General features: G+C 40.7%; 1 protein-coding gene across 1 annotated transcript; it reads right to left on the bottom strand.

Annotated features, from left to right (window-relative positions):
* Positions 1–1,561: 1,561 nt before the first annotated feature.
* DAZL (deleted in azoospermia like) lies at positions 1,562–16,490 on the bottom strand. The gene is made up of 10 exons (XM_037386673.1): positions 16,437–16,490; positions 16,065–16,156; positions 14,660–14,711; positions 11,412–11,478; positions 10,966–11,099; positions 9,520–9,597; positions 8,729–8,779; positions 3,259–3,363; positions 2,441–2,539; positions 1,562–1,670 (listed from the first exon to the last, which is right to left on the bottom strand). The coding sequence occupies exons 1-10, from the start codon at positions 16,473–16,475 to the stop codon at positions 1,617–1,619; spliced, it is 771 nt and encodes a 256-aa protein (XP_037242570.1). The 5' UTR covers positions 16,476–16,490; the 3' UTR covers positions 1,562–1,616.
* Between the last annotated feature and the right edge of the window lie 523 nt (positions 16,491–17,013).

Below are 17,013 nucleotides of genomic sequence, written 5' to 3'. Positions count from 1 at the left end.
TCTTTAAAACAGCAGTCTGATAAAAACACGGCAAATTGATATTATGGGAACACTTAACACTATCTACAGTGACATGGAACAATCCAAGCAGAGGAAAGGTTAACAGCTTTGCTTTTTCACGTTGATTTATGCTATCAGAACACTGGCACAATTCTGCATAAAGTAGCTCCAAAACCTGTAATCATTTCCTTCCATCCATCCATCCTCTCCACCCCCTCTCCCCTGCACCGCCCACTTTCTTCATTAATAAAATCTACCCAGAACACCCCTGAGAAGCAAGTCTTTGGACACGTTTCATGCTACAGCCATATCCCCCTTAAGAGTCCAGAACTATAGCAGCACAGATCCCTTGTATACATTCCAGTAATATCTAGTTCCAGGTAAGTCTTTTCCTAGCCATTACATTACACTTCTAAACCCCCTGGAAATTTGAAGCAGAACACACAACCATATTCAAATTCATGTATACATTTTCAAGAGAAGCGTAATATCCTTTGTTGTCGTCTGGAGAGACTGAGGTGTTGGGAGTAGAATCAAGGCAGAGTCGAACCCAACATACAAGACTAAAATCTCAGTTCTAATCTTTCAAAACTGCAGCTAATAACTATATAAAATTAAGTTTGTTACCACAAGTTTGTAGTAACCAGTATTCTCATATAGGGCAGTAAGTCTTCAATAGCTTCAACGAGTCTTTTATGCAGTATGTCTTTCCCAACGTAGCTTAAAATTAACTCTACTATTGTATTACCATGTCACTAAAAGTTCAGGAAGCCAAGTCAAAAATTTATTTCAATTGTTTCAAAATACACAACTAAAATCTACATAATTATTAAAATAGTCTTGCAGATAGTCTTTGATCAACAGTTTGCATCACATAGGCACATTTTAAATGCAGGTTCTCACAATTTTAACACACAGGTACTGCTAAAATTTTTCAAGTAAAATAGCATACTGTACTGAGTAGCTAATACAACTAATTACATCCTTGCATCTTAAATTACATATAGGACTTTCAGGATTCTCGTTGTTACTTGCACAAAACTAGCAGTAATGCTCAAGACTGCAAGCACAAACTCTTGTTAATGAACATAGCCACATTGATTAGGTAGTCTAGAGACAACCAGGACTTAAAGGGCTTCAACTGAGTTACAACTTGATGTCTTCTGTTCCACTGATTAAGAGCTCAGTTTTAAAGGACAACCTCTTGAGCAAATTACCTCTTGGAGTTTAAAAATTGAAGTAGTTAACTGGTCAGTATTAAGTCACTTCAACTGTGGTTTTAAAGCAACTAAATGCAACATGCAAACTGTAAAGCTCAGAAGAAAATCCACAGGCAAAACAGACAAACCAACAGTGTTTTCCCCATATCAACTCCTTAACATTCCAGTTAGTTATCAGGGGAAGCATGCAAGTGATTAATAAAACCTGCTAGTCTGACAACTCTTACAACTTTAAACTTCAAACTACTCAAGCAAAAACAACTGTATTAAAGCAGGTAGAACAGGAACTTCAACTTGAAGCAACACTTTGAAAAATATTCTACTGCATATATAGTGCTAAACTCAACCGTAAGAACATCGAGTTAACGAATTTAGATACTTTCAAGTCTTCGTTGATCAAACACTTTTGAGTACTGTTCTTCCTTTTCTGAAGTGATGCACCTTCCTCTCCTGGAATAGGATACAAGAAAAGACAGGAAAAAAACATCCTAGACAGTAACTACAGCAACAGAAGTTTCATTCAAAGCATCTCAAGAAATTCTGTACTCTATTCAACCCCACCAAAACTGATAAATACAGGAGTACTGAAGCTGTTTCAGAGTGCATATGCCTAGTTCATGTGTCTTGTCCTTTTTAAAGGAGGAAGCAAAGTCTTAAATATAACATTGATAAACAACAGAAATTAAACAGCACTCTGAACAATCAGGAACTGCCAGTCTACAAAGACTGAATGCAGAGCAAAAATATGATTACCAGCTATCAACCTGGACTAGTCTTCTGGCTAAAGCACAGACATTTTACAGAAAGCATGAAGAACCACTATCCACAATGGGTACTTAACTGGAATAAAGACTATCAAGGCTCAAACCCAACATCTTCTATCCAAACTAGGGATTTGTTTGGATATCCAAACGATCCAAACACTGCCCCTTCCAACATTCTGGCTCTGAGAAATGATTAGCCAGCCTTATGCTCCACGTGTCTGTGAGCTGACTGTTCAGCAGTCTTTTTCATGCAGTCTTGATTAAATCCACTGAATTAGTTTCCAGCATAAAGCAACTGAGCCATGAGAGCCAAACCCATACATCTCAGCGCATGTACAAGAAAAAAATTCAAAAGACATTCCAGATATGAATCCCTTAACCTTTATGGCACCCTGTAGGTAAACAAATCAAAAATCCCCTGTGTTTTAGGAATTTAGTTTTGCCTTCACTACATACCTTAAAATAGTCTTCTTGTGATACAAAGGTGTTCCTCAGACGGTTCTCAGGATTAAAGAGACAGGATACTACTGTTTGTATGCTCCTGTCCACAGACTTCTGAAATACAGTTATAGGTGCATCTGCTAACAACACTGATTTTCTTAGTCAGCCCACTACTAACAACGTGCGTGTCACAGGGTTTACTTTGCATTCAAGGTGCCATTCAACTGCCTTGCATTTCTTAAGCATTGTTAGTTTGTTTTTTTATAATCTTTTAATCTCGGTAACTTATCACCCTTAGTTGTAGCATCTAACCAGTGACACGCTGGTACAGTTGTGGAATACACCAACAGATGAAAACTGGAAGTCTCCTTTAGAAAACTGAATTCAGAGCCAATTGTTGGCCAAAGAAGGGGTCACCTTCCACAAAAGAAGGTGAAGGGAGTAATGATTCAGGTGTTCAAAGCTTGAGATACATCTGCGTAAGGATAGAAGCAGTGCTACCTGACCTGCTTTTTTAGTACCTGCAAATTCTCAGCAGATTAAGTGAAGCCTTGTCACTTAAAACATTGTTGTACTTCAGAATCAGAACACAGACTTTATATGGCCCTCAGCACTATGGACAAGCACTAATAGTTTCAAGGAAACACCTGAGGCTTCTGAAGATACACAGAAATCAGATACAGTCGATTGAGCAGCTGGCTGAAGCAGCATCTATAACCTTAATTTCTAGGACACTAGTCAGAGGCCCTCTTCACCAAGCCACATAATCTTAATATGCAGATTTCTGGGAATGGGATTTATGACAAACACCGAAGTTCTGAGAAAGCACTTACCTTTTGTGGACTGTCAGCAGATGACCGCAAGGGCTCTGGAACAGCACACTCTGTCTGTATGAATTCTGGATCCTCAGCACATTGATAGCTTACCGAACTATAAACCTGTGTAGTTCATTAAACATTGCAATGTTTCAGTAACACTGGGAAAACATGCACTGTTTGCTGTCACTAGTCCTCACCTATTCATAAGCTATGCCAACTTTTATCTTCACACTTTCCAAAAAGCTTCATGAGTGGGGGAAATAATAAAATAGATCAGGATATACAGCAAGACAGTTCTACTTCCTTCCAAAAAGGATATATTCTAAAATGTCCTTTTTTTCCCCCCCGCTTTCCACTTGACAGTTAGCTCCTCAACCCAGTTCCTCCATGTATGAGTTTTGCCATCAAGCATATTAAGTAATGAAGGTGTTTGCTGAGAATTCACGACAACCAGCAGCTAATTTCAAGAGGTTAAGCACTACAGTCAAGTGAAAGAAGGGAAAACAAAACATCTACCACCACTACCCTTTCAAGAAGTTGCTTTTCTCTACACAGTTCCTTTTCTTGTTTGAAGTTGCCTTTATGCTAATAAAATTTTTCCAAGATTTATATAGGTCTAGAAAAGCACAAAGCTTCTTACGCTTTTTTAAAAAACTCTCCCTGCCTCCCTCTGCTTACAGTGCAGTGTTGCAATTGGCAACCCAGTGTAGAATTTCATTACAATAGCTAAGAAACTGATAAAGCAGTTACTCTTTAAGGAAACATCCTTCCAGATGCTTCCAGAGAGGACTGGCAGCTGTTAACAGCCAATTTTACCAGGTTCTGAATTGCAGTTAAGCATTCTACCTTTTCAGGGGCAAGATGGTGGGTTTGGGGGTTGGGGTTTTTTTTTTGTGTGTGTCATCATCCCTCCCCAAAGTAGTCAGATTTACACAGACTTGACAGTAGTTTTCAGTTTCTTGCAACATCATTCTTAAAGATGTTATTTTTGATTATACACACCACAAGGTACACCAACACCTCAAAAAGCCCTTCAACACCGGAACTGTAATTTCAAGCTGATTATATTGCAAGATACAGAAGCCTAAAATGTTAGCCGACTATTCCTTCCAAGCACCATCCCTAACCATCAAAAGGGGTATCATATCTGACCTTGTCACAACTGGGGCATAAACCACATTTACAAATGGAAATTGTGATTATCCACCCCAACAGGCAGGTATAAAGCAGCAGACTGAAAGATGAAGTCTTCTACCTTATGTGCCCTCTTTTAAGTCTGCGTAAGGAAAGATACTTGGTGACTTGCTTAACTGAGATAGTTCTAGAACTGACTTGCCTGCTCCTATAGTCAATCTTAAAACAACTAATGAAAACCACCAGGCACACCTACTCTAGCAACTCTTTGGCTTGCCACCATTTAATTGTTAAGCGATATACTACAGCTGTATCATATTATTCATGGATGTTACTCAATAGAAGTTATTTCAAGCCAACAGGGTCATCGGCGTATTCCAGTGACTTGTGAAATCTCTCAAGTCTGTTTCTGCCCCCATTAAATCAAAGGTAGTTTTCAGTAACAGAAATACAAGAGTTCCCATTAAAAAAAAAAGATGCTGCTTCTCTGCTGAGAAGCAGAAAGCAAAGCTTAGTTTACACATGACTGGAAGCGAGAAGGAATGAAGTATTCTAATATGATCAGAGACTGAATTTGCAGATGCATGCAGGCAGAAATACATATGCAGAAAGTTCCACTTTCTTCATTTTTCTCCATTTTACCTTCCACACATTCTACACACATCTGCTGGGAACTGGACTGAAAAGAGTATCATTAAGAAAATTACATATTACAGCTTTTAGACACTTAAAAGAGAAACTGTACTAAATAAATACAGTATTATACCCAAAGAACACAAAAATGCCTAAGACACAAAGTTCCAACACTGTTAAAGAAATGCACAGGATTTCTTTTCCTGTTTTGTGGATATCACCTGCAAAGTGACTGAATTTTGGGGGTTTTTTTATCATGGGTCAGTTTACACAGCACCAAGCCTGCTGGAAGAGAGGGTTCTCCTGTTTCAAAGAGGGAAAAGGACTCTAGGTCAGGTGTTAGCAGGGTTCAGTGAGAAACCTTTAAGCTAGATTCAAAAAGGTAAGGGAATAAAACCAAGTGTGTTACAGATGCGCCTGGGGCGGCATGGAAGTGTTGGTGCATCTACACCAACAACCGAAGCATGGGCAACAAACAGGAAGAACTGGAAGCCATCATGCAGCAAGGAGACTATGACACAGTCACCATCATGGTGGGATAACTTGAGTTACTGGAGTGCTGCAGTGGATGGCCCTGAACTTTTCAGAAGAGATGGGCAGGGAAGGAGAGGAGGTGAGGTAGTTCCGTAAGGGAGTGTTTTAACTGTCCAGAGCTTAATGATGGTGATGATCAGGTTGAGTGTTTCTAGATAAGACTCAGCAGGAAAGCCAACAAGGCAGATATCCTCCTGGGAGCCTGTTACAGACTGCCCAACCAGGATGAAGAGGCAGATGAAACATTCTACGAGCAGCTGGGAGAATCTCCCAATCGCCAGCCCTTCCTCTTATGGGGGACTTCAACTTACCACACGACTGCTAGAAATACAGTACAGCAGAGAGGAAACAGCCTACGAGGTTCCTGGAATGTGTGGAAGATACCTTCCTGACACAGCTGGTTGGTAAGCCAACTAGGAAAGGTGCCCCGCTGGACCTGTTGTTTGCGAACAGAGAAGGACTGGTGGGTGATGTGCTGGCTGGAGGCCGTCCTGGGCATAGTGATCACAAAATAACAGAGTTTTCAGTTCTTGGAGAAGGAGAGGGGTCAGCAGAGCTGCTGCCTTGGCCTTCCAGAGGGCAGACTATGGCCTGTTTAGGAGATTGGTTGGCAAAGTCCCTCAGAAGGACACAGTCCTGAAGGGCAAAGGAGTGCAGGAAGGCTGGACATTCCTCAGGAAGGAAATCTTAAGGCGCAGGATCAGGCTGTCCCCACACGCCCAAAGACAAGGTATCGGGGAAGACCATCAGCCTGGTTGAACAGAGAGCTTTGGTGGGAACTTGGAGGAAAAAGGAGAGTTTACCACTCTTGGAAGAAGGGCCAGGCATCTCAGGAGGGCTATAATGATGTCATGAGGTTATACCGTGAGAAGATTACAAAGGGGAAACCTGAGCTAGAACTCAGGCTGGCCACTGCTGTAACAAAGAATGTTTTTACAAATACATTAGAAATAAAAGGAGGGCTAAGGATAATCTCCATCCTTTACTGGATGTGGGAGGGGAACATTGCCACAGAGGACGAGGAAAAGGCTGTGGCAATTAATACCTTCTTTACCTCAGTCTTTAATAGCTAGACCAGCTTCCCTCCGGGTATATCCAGCCCTCTGAGCTGGAAGAAGGGGGCAAGGAGAGGAATGAAGTCCCCACAGTCCAGGAAGAAAGCGTTAGTGACCTGCTGTTCCACTTCAGACACACACAAGTTGGTGGGGCCAGCTGAGACCCACCCAAGAGTATTTGCAGGAGCTGGCAGAAGCGATCACTGAGCAGCTTTCCATCATTTATCAACAGTCCTGGCTAACTGAGGAGGTCCAGGTGACTGGAGGTTAGCAAACATGACATCCATCTACCTACAAGAATGGCCAGAAGGAGGACCTGGGGAACTACAGGCGTGTCAGCCTGACCTCGGTGCCAGAGAGGTTATGGAGCAGATCATCCTGAGCACCATCACACAGCACATGCAGAATCAACCAGGGGATCAGGCCCAGCCAGTGTGGGTTTATGAAAGGCAGGTCCTGCTTGCCAGCCGCACCTCCTTCTACAACAGAGACATGCCTAGTGGATGAGGGAGAGGCTGTGGATGTTGTCTACCTGGACCTTAGTAAAGCCTTTGACACCATCATCCCACAGCATTCTCCTGGAGAAACTGGTGGCTCATGGCTTGGATACGTGTACTCTACGGTAGGTAAAAAGCTGTCGGGCTGGCTGAGCCCAAAGAGTGGTACTGAATGGAGTTACATCCAGTGTGCAGCTGGTCACAAGTGGTGCCCCCCAGGGCTCAGTGCTGGGGCCAGTTCTGTTCAGTATCTTTATCAATGATCTGGACAAGGGGATTGAGTGCACCCTCAGTAGGTCTGCAGACAACACCAAGTTGTGGGGGAGTGTTGATCTGCTTGAGCGTAAGAAGGGTCTACAGAGGCATCTGGACAGGCAGGATCAATGGGCCAAGGCCAACTGTATGAGGTTCAAGAAGGCAAAGTGCTGGGTCCTCCACCTGGGTCACAACAACCCCACACAATGCTGCAGGCTTGGGAAAGGGACCTGGATGACAGCTCACTGAACATGAGCCAGCAGTGTGCCCAGGTGGCCAAGGCCAACAGCATCCTGGCTTGTATCCAAAACAGTGTGGCCAGCAGGACTAGGGTGGCGATCATCCCCCCGGTACTCGGCACTGGTGAGGCCACACCTCGAATTCTGTGTTCAGTTTTGGGCCCCTCACTACAAGACAGACATCGAGATGCTGGAGCATGTCCAAAGGGCAATGAAGCTGGTGAAGGGTCTAGAGCACAAGTCCTGTGAGGAGCGGCTGAGGGAACTGGGGTTGTTTAGTCTGGAGAAGACTCAGGGGGGACATTATTGCTCTTTACAACTACTTGAAAGGAAGTTGTAGACAGGTGGGGGTATGCCTCCCAGGTAACTAGCAATAGGACAAGAGGAAATGGCTTCCAGTCTTAGATTGGATATTAGGAAAAAATTGATTGAAAGGATGGTCAAGCACTGGAACAGGCTGCTGAGGGAAGTGTGAGTCACCATCCCTGGAGGTGTTTAAAACAAACCCATGTAGATGTGGTACTTAGGGGCACGGTTTAGTGGTGGACTTGGTAGTCCTGGGTAACAGACAAGCATGATCATTTCAGAGGTCTTTTCCAACCTAACTGATTCTGTGATTCTAAAGTCACAGGAAGCAAGTAATTTATTTAGAAGCCATCAGCACCATCTACAGTCTGTAGTGGCCTGGGAAATCAATTTAAAAGGGGCTAAAAAAAATCCATATGCACAGAGGATATTTTGAGACTTTTCAGATTTTAGAAGAACTTGGACCTGCTTAAATCAGGATTGTGCATCAGGCCACCACTTAATTTTTCCCCTCATCTTTTCTTGAGAAAAGAATTCTGTTCAGGTTAAGGTTCCAGAATTCCATGACCAGGATGTATGGAGTAACACCATAAAGCAGGTAGTTCTGTTCTGCCAGGTAGCTCCTAAAATAGCACCATAATGTAATAGTACTGACTTACAACGCCAGTGAGAAATCCTGAACAATTACCTGCTGTCAGCAGCTACAGATTTGTATAGACCAGATTACATACAGATCCAGTCAAACAGCAGTTTGACATTTTTTAAGTATGAAGCCATCAAAACAGTGTGCTAACTAAAACAGCATTCGAAAATTTTAACTCTGTGGACTTACCGGAGGCATAACATAATTTCTTTGCTCCCCAGCAAGCCATTGTGGTTGAACCTTAAGAATTGGACAAGAACCAGCTTTTATTCATTCATTCCCAACACAGGCAAGTTAAATGCTCTTTAAGACTGTAAGACACTTTACTTCATCTTTCCTTTTCCCATTCCAAGTTAAAAAAATTTAAAAGTAAGATTCAAGTATTGGGAAAATAATGGGAATCATAGCAGCCACATAAAAAACATCTCAGACCTCTAGTTACTTCCAGTTACTGAACTATTTCTAGTTTAATTTCAGTACCAGGACCTACCCACGTATTTCACTTGAGTTCAAAACCCACTGTCAGCCAAGTGCCTTCCCAAACAGTTTTAGAGCTCAAGAGCACATCCTCACTCTATATACATCCCACATTTGCACAGTCTGGTAAGACTCAAGTGATTCTGTTTTAAGTAATGTTAACTACCCACACTATAGTATGTATGAATGTAAAGCTCCTTCCCATGAGAAAAAAGCACTGATCCATGTTCTTTTTGCTTATTTGAAAGTTGTTTTATCAGTGCATATTTAAGAAAAAAGATCAAGCTGAAAGTACCACGTTATTCAACCGTTTCCATTGAATTAGAACAAAAAAAATATCATTAATTTCATTTTTACTATTTCCTGTGGAACAGGAACTTAAGGAAAACAGGATTCACAGAAAGAGGATACAGAAAGATCAGACTCCAGTCAACACTCTTCATTCCATTCAAGTTTCATCATGTATCAAACAGCCTTTCTGCTGCTACTGAAAAATTACTTACCTGATAGTTGTAGGCTGGCTGATATCCTACAGGAACTTGCTGCTGTACCAATAAAGCTGGAGAACTGTATGGATATGTCTGCAAATAAAGCCTTTTCTAAAAATGCAAGTTTGAAGCAAGATAAAAGTATGGTATTTGTAAAACCTGGAGCACATTTTTAGAAGTACGTAGTTACACTGTTAACTTCAATTCCTGTTTCACACTAGCTTCATTATTTAAAAACAACCTTTATAGATCTCCCATGGGGCTTCAGCACTACAGGTACCAAAAATATTTTCTAAAAAGTAGAATTCTAAAGTGTATTATGTATTTATAAGTCCCACATCTGCTTGCAGCTGATCTTTTAAGTCAGTTCAGAAGTACAACTCATTCCATAAACTTTCTAAAGCAGACCTGAAACAGACCAGCTACCGTGAAAGAAACTGACTACAGCCTGAAGATCAGTGTCTTGGAGCCAAAGGCAAGCTAAGTACTAAAATTCAAGACAACTTCCCAGCAATTCTTCACTGCAAGTACTTTGACACCATGTTAACCTGGAATCTTCTCAGCTTCAGAGAATTAAGGCACATTCCAGCATTTAAGTGGGTTAGTTCCTCCTACACTCCCAATAAACTTAAGACAGTCCGCAGGAGTACCCCTATAAAGCTCTCTGCCTTAGGAAAAAAAAACAAACCCAAAACCAAAAAACCACAATTTCTGCGAGTCACTGCAGTTGGCTCATCTTCATTTGCTTAATAAAACATACAAACTAGAATCAGCGTGCAATTAATACTGCCCTGTTGTATTGCCATATCATATATGGTTAATACAGGAAGAGACCATAATCTGGAAACCCTTCTATTAACAGTACAGGACTCTCTCAAGGCCGTAAGTACTCTGTGTACCCCTCAGTAAGAATGCTCATCTGAAGTACCAATAAAGTGATGTCCTGCAGGCATACTGTGCTGGCCACAGTTGTTAACAGCAGATGCTGGAACAGTGTTCTTACAGAGACTCAACAGCAGTTCAGAAACAAGAATTTGTTTGGCCGGGGACAGGGAAGAACAGTACCACAGCCAACTTCTGGTTCCATACTTATTTTAAAAAAACCCACATTTTATAGTTTGTGGTTCATTCTGAGGCAAGGCAGCAGTACATCAAGTACCCAACTGCATTTGATTTGTGAAGTGCATCTGTGACAAGTAACAAGATCACTTAAGAACTGTTACGTAATTAGATCTTAGCTCCACCTTCAAGTTTTCTCATTCTCAAAATAAAAAAGGATCTCCCCTTATAAAGGGATCACATCACTGAGTATGTTTTCAAGGTTGTTGACATTTCTTTGAAGTCACATGAAGCTGTAAGGTAAGACTGGAATCTCAACACATACTCCTCATGTTGTGTGTGCTTGCACCTTCGAAGATATTCAATTATGATTCAAAAAATCAGTGGCATTAACAGCCTTACCTGAACATACTGTGTTACTGGGCTCATTATAGCTGGAGGTTGCACATACGTCTCTGTATTTTGACTACTCCATACACTATGGAACTGCGGTGCAGGAGGATTGATCACTAATGGTCTGGGATGCACGTAAGAACCTTGTTTTAAAGCAAAGTATTACAACATTATCATGTGTACTTCATTAATAAGGTTTTTCGCACCTTGAATTCAGATTAAGTGTTTTGACTCTTAAACTTAAGTCAACATTAACTGTATTGATACCAACCTGAATTCTGTTATCACAACTGTACAGCATGCAAGTAGTGAGGTCATAAAACTCAGAATTTATGTTTAATTGTAATATACATATTACATCAGATAATTATATATTCACATCCTTGCAAATATTTAAGAAATAGATTTGCAATACATACTTCTAATTTGAACAAATTTTGTTTATATATACTTACAGAAGTTCTGTTGCTTTCTAATCGCTGGCCCCAGTTTCAGCTTTTTGCCATGGAAGTTGATTTGTGACTGAAAGACAGGTTCATTCTGTAAGGACTGGCAATCAGTAAGGTGGATAGTTTGATATTGAGGAGACTGTACTCTTGCTTCTACACCACTGTGTCATCAACTCACATACTCAGCAGCCTCCATTGTCCTCTCCCACTTGAACACCTTACAACTTTTACCTTTAGTTTCCTGCCATGCTCCCAGCACACCCACTTACCTACTCATCAACTCTCAAAAGCTATTATATATCACTTGTCTTAAAAGCAACATGCCCTACTAGCAGTTTGCAACTATGTGTTAGGGACTGTCAGCCTTCTGGTTTCATACATACATATCTGAGCTGTTTTTGCCTCTGTAAGGATACTGATGTAGAGAGACTGTAGCCTAGCTTCCCTTGAAACCCTATTTACACTGCCACTTACCTTCCTCCCCACAAAAACTTTCTAACAGGCTTCACGTAACATGTTAGAAGCTGTCCACCTAATATTAAAGGAAATGCAAGGCTGCCTAAGCACTACTGTTTACCTGCATGTTACTGTACTCTCTCTAGAGGAATTTTCACATGCATTCCTTCCAAACATCCAACAAACAAGGTATTTCTCAACTTTTCTGGGCAATGCATCTACGCAGCACACAGACTAATCAAGAAAGTGAAACTGAAGTATCACATGTTCCTCAAATACATAGAACCATGCATGTGAGGAGGATCTGAAAGACTTGCAGAACAGCTGGAAGCACTCCCTCAGTAGTTAGCAATGCCCGAGACACATTAACTTCTCATTCTGAAAGTGCCACCCAAATGCTAGCTCACACAAAAGGCACGATTTCAGACCTGCAATTAAAAAAAAATCATACCACTTTGCCAGCACAGTATCTGGGGCTATAACAAAAGCACAGGAAGAATTTTAAGCACCCTCCCTCCCTGCAGAAGTTGAATCGTGCTCTTCAGTGAAACTGCATGAACATTCTCCAATGGATGTAGGCTGAAATGGCAACACAACAGCCTTACACTTCAAGGTCTATTCAGACTGACTGTCAAAGAGGGCCCGTAACTGTTGGGCCTCTACAGACTACAGTTTAAGTCTGGAATACAGAAAGTTGCTTTAACACATGGATTGAAGTAGATTTATGTTTATGCAGGTACTTGGTAACTCTTCCATGCAGAACTCCCAAAAGAGAATCCACCTTTGGGTATGACCTTACAGATGCCAACAAGAAACATGTTCGCCTATCTATGAAGATGTGCATAGCACACGATAGTAGCTAAAATAGGTACTCTGTTACAGTTCAGAGAGCTACATTAAGGTTTACAAATGCTTTATACATCAGAAGTGAAAGATTTGTTTCACTCTGATTAACACAAATGTAGTATGAAGTATTAAAATCAGTATTAGATGCAGATACATAGTCTATCTCATGCAACACTAAGGACTTGCCTGCTCCAGAAGACAATATGCCAACTGCAATTTAACAGACAACTTGCTAAACTTTCTCTCCCATTTCTGCTGAAGTGCTTTGAGCAGAAAACAGCAACTTTATCGCCAATTGTAAAAATAAGCAGAAAATAGTGACACAAAAAACCGTGCTATGTTATCATCTCCTCACACTGATAAAGTAAGATGTGGGTGGGAAAAAGGTGAAATACCCTGAACTAGTTTTACAGGTGGGTGGGGGTTTTTGTAATTGATCTTGCAATGCTGTTGTGCCCCAGAGCCACGCAACCACCTTTTCCACCCAAGCACTGAGTGCTCTGGAAGACAGGCCTCTCAAAGAAGAAGGTGGCTTTCTGTTCTGAACTGCAAACAGGTCCCCAGTGCACCAGAGTGCAGTTAAAAATGGAATCAGACCTAAATCAGAAGAAAAATACTTTCAGTCCACACAAAGCTACACAGATAGGCAGATAAACACAGGCATCTAGAATGTTTCTAACCATGGAGAGGCTGCATCTTGCTCACTTAGATAAACTGTAACCACTCCATACAGATAATGCCTGAAATGGTGTAACGAGGTTCTCTGCTTACAACTTTAGCTCTAAAATGCAGATATTCATTCTTGCCCTTTTTCCATCCCCTCCAGAAGAGAACAGCTTTGTAAGATGATGTCAATCTGGACATGCTCCTTCCTGACAAAGCAGTAGTTTGCACCACCTGCATACCTTAAGTTTGCACTGAAAAGAAAATCCACCATATACCCTCTGGGTCTTCCAAGACCTCTGGCATACAAAGCCACGTCAGTAAGTACTACATTAGAGATACACTGAAGGCTTTTAGTTTAAAAAAAAATGCGCACAGAAAATCTGCAACCCACATGGCTCAAATGACAGTGTTACTCAAGAGGTCTCTAGAGAGACTGTTGCCTCAAACAAGCACTCCACACTGATGTAGTATAATAAGTGTAACCCATGATTAAAAAAAGTATTCTCAAAGTCTGTCACTCAATACAACTGTAGTCTTGTCGGCATACCATGTGAGTTAACGAACAGCAAGCTTTTGAAGTCTTTTGGTGAGAATCAAGACTCTCCTGTTAGGAGTTTTACTGCTCTCCACTTGTTCACTTTCTCTTCCCCCTTAAGGAGCTGGGCATCTAGTAAATGCATCTGAACAAACCACAGAACGTTAAATTTGTGTCTGGCACATTTATCTGGATTTGTCTTTCAGATCTACTTCCCTATTTGAGAGCTTCAGAAGCAAATGAGACTGTTCATCCTCCAGAAATTTTCTGGAGTTTTCTGAGGCAAAGACTTCAGAGAGGGAAATAATTCAATGCATGTTATCTCTGTAGTTATCACACTCAATTTTGGGAGAAAGAGGGAAAACGAAGTTTTCCATGTTACTGTTATTCCCAATAATAATGCTGACAGGTCTATGTATCTGCCATAAGCACAAGGGTTCTATGAAAATCATCCAATACAGAAAGCAAGCAGCCAAACACGTGAGGCTTTCAGGCACATAAATGTATGTAAACAACCAGAAATACAGTGGCATGAGATGTTCAAGCACATCAAGGCTAAAACAAATTTTGTTTCTTACGTAAGTAAACTTCCTAAAATCTCTGGTGGTAGAATCTTTGTGTAAGTTTACTTTTTGGACAGCCCTAACTTCCCCATCCCAATTTACTCTACAGGGTACATGACCTTTTCCCCTGAACATATCTCCAGCCTTCACTTATCAACTTCCTGAAGTAACTTAGACAAAGAGCTTACTTCCACTATTTTTTGAACATCCACGTTGTCCAGGAAAGATACAAACCCATACCTAAAAAGAAAAAAAACTGGTTATTCAATAATCAGATTTTGATTAGTTAGCTATATTATTTTGAACAAGACCAGTTAACAGCATATACACCAGGTACAATACACTGCATGCCAAAAGTACCAAGTAGGACATCAGTTTGTAATTCTGCATGAAAATGTATTTACTGCTAACTAGCAGCATGTACTTACTGGGCCAGGTGAAAGAAACTGAATGCCAGGTTCTACTATAATATGGAAAAGTAAGGGCTATTTTTCCATTTCAGCTATTCAAAATAAGCACTACTGTTGATATTACTAACTCAGAAAAGTTTTAAGATACGAACTGTCATCAAATTTTGTATTTCCTATGGAGATCTGGACGAAAGCAGGCATTACATGGACAGCAACACCAGCGGGGAAGTGATCCTTGAAGGGGATTTCCAATTATTTCACTGTCCCCTAGTTCATCTAGTTTATACAATTAAGACAGTTTCAAAGCATTGTAGGAACAGTTGTGTCAGTTAATGGAGTATGCCAATCCATTACCAGCACCCAGAACATACACTGACCAACTGCATATCATAATTCACCATAAAGACTAGCAAGGGATATAAGGAAATAAAACAGATTTTAGCTCATGCATTACTATCTATGCCTAAGGAAAAAACGCAACTTTTTAGGATCTGCTCATATAATCTTAGAAAATAAATGGGCTGGAAGGAACCTCCAAAGGGTGAAATGTCCTTCTCAAAGCAGGGGTAACTTCAAAACTGGAAAAGCTTCCTCAGAACTCAACAGGCTAAGGTCCTACACATCCTTATTTATCTCACGGCAAAATTCAGAATTCTTCTATGTATAAAACAGGAATTTCCCTTGCTTCAACTTTGTTCACTTAGTTTCACTCTTCACCCAAACAAGTTTGCTGGTTTTCTCTATAACTTATCCCCAAGTGCCAGAAGAGTGCAGACCCACTGCCCTGAGCAAACTATCTATCCCTTCTCTTAACCACCCTGAAGTCTCTACAGATTGTTTACTACTGTAGCCATAACAAAACTCCTATGACACAACTGTCTGCCTAAGTATCACACAAGTTTCAAGCTCTGTTTCCACTGCTTAAGTGACAAAAGCCCTCTTTTCCCCAAAGGGATAGGCTAAAGCCAGAAAAAAAAAAAATCAGGTTATTCTTTATAAGATTACACAGATTTAGGGGCAATCTAGATTTACAGATTTCACAGTGTTAATTCAACACAACAGAAAACTGTAGCTAGTGTTAAGGCTTAAGCACGCCAAGTGTGTTGCTAAGTAGCGGCTCATATCATCTATGATAAAATGATGTCCACATGAGCAGCAACTTAACTACTTGTGTTCTACTCACCCTTTGGAAACACCAGTTCTGTCAGTGATTATTTTCACCTCTTTCACAGTACCGTATCGTTCAAAGAAACTCCGAATATCTGCTTCATTCATCTAAAACAAACAAAGTCTTAAACTTCTTCAAACACATTCAACTGTTCGGAACAGATTTAAAGCAGCCAGTACCACTTTTTAAACCCACCTTCTACTACCATAAGAACTAAAGTTACTCACCTGCTCCAAAATTCTCTCCTGACACTGTAATACCTTAAGATTAATAAACACATTCATTAAAAAAAAAGTTAAAATCCCATTTCCTTCCCACTGTAAGTGCCCTATATCCATCTTCAACAACTCAAAGTACCTTATATAAATATATACATAAATATAATACCCTTATATCAATTCCACCAACAAAGACTGTGTTTGGCATGATTTTTCCTTCTGGTAAAACATATCCTTGACTAGTTGTTGACAAACGGGTACTGTCCTCAGAGGCACCTGCACACTGGGTCTCCATGTTTGCAGACTGAAAAAATTAAACAGAAATAGAGTCAAATTATAGTACACTTTGGTATGAGAATCTTCCTACAGCTACAGCATGGGACAATGAATTTCAATAGCACCTTTCCATTTCCTTGAAGAAGTACTTGCTGCTAACAGACCATTCACTGGAAAAAAGCTGAAGTACTTATTGTAAGCAGCTTTAAAAATTTAAGTCTAGACCTAAGCTAGTCAACTTTCAGTAGCCTTGCCTGACTATGTGAAGCTTCATGACCAGTGTTGCTACTACCAGCCACACTGTGAGAACACAAAAAATAATTTCAGAACACTACCCAATTCCTTTCAGATGCAAGCAAGAAACCAAATTATTTGAAGATGGAGTTTTCTGCAAACTGATTATCCAACAGGAAAAAATTCCATCATCCTTCTGCTCTAAAGCCTTAAAGGCTCAAGATGTAAGTTTACAA

Source organism: Falco rusticolus, chromosome 4 (assembly GCF_015220075.1).
Source record: "Falco rusticolus isolate bFalRus1 chromosome 4, bFalRus1.pri, whole genome shotgun sequence".
Lineage (NCBI taxonomy): Eukaryota > Metazoa > Chordata > Aves > Falconiformes > Falconidae > Falco > Falco rusticolus.
Note: the sequence above shows the minus strand (reverse complement) of the source record. Positions and strands in the feature narration are given on the sequence as shown.

Excerpts from the sequence above, each read along its gene's own strand:
- DAZL (XM_037386673.1), bottom strand. The coding sequence starts at position 16,475 with ATGCCAAACACAGTCTTTGTTGGTGGAATTGATATAAGG. Across the intron at positions 11,100-11,411 it reads TAGAAAGCAACAGAACTTCT|GTTCTTACGTGCATCCCAGA; the intron begins GTAAGTATATAT and ends CTTTAAAACAAG. Across the intron at positions 9,598-10,965 it reads CAGTAACACAGTATGTTCAG|ACATATCCATACAGTTCTCC; the intron begins GTAAGGCTGTTA and ends CTTTATTTGCAG.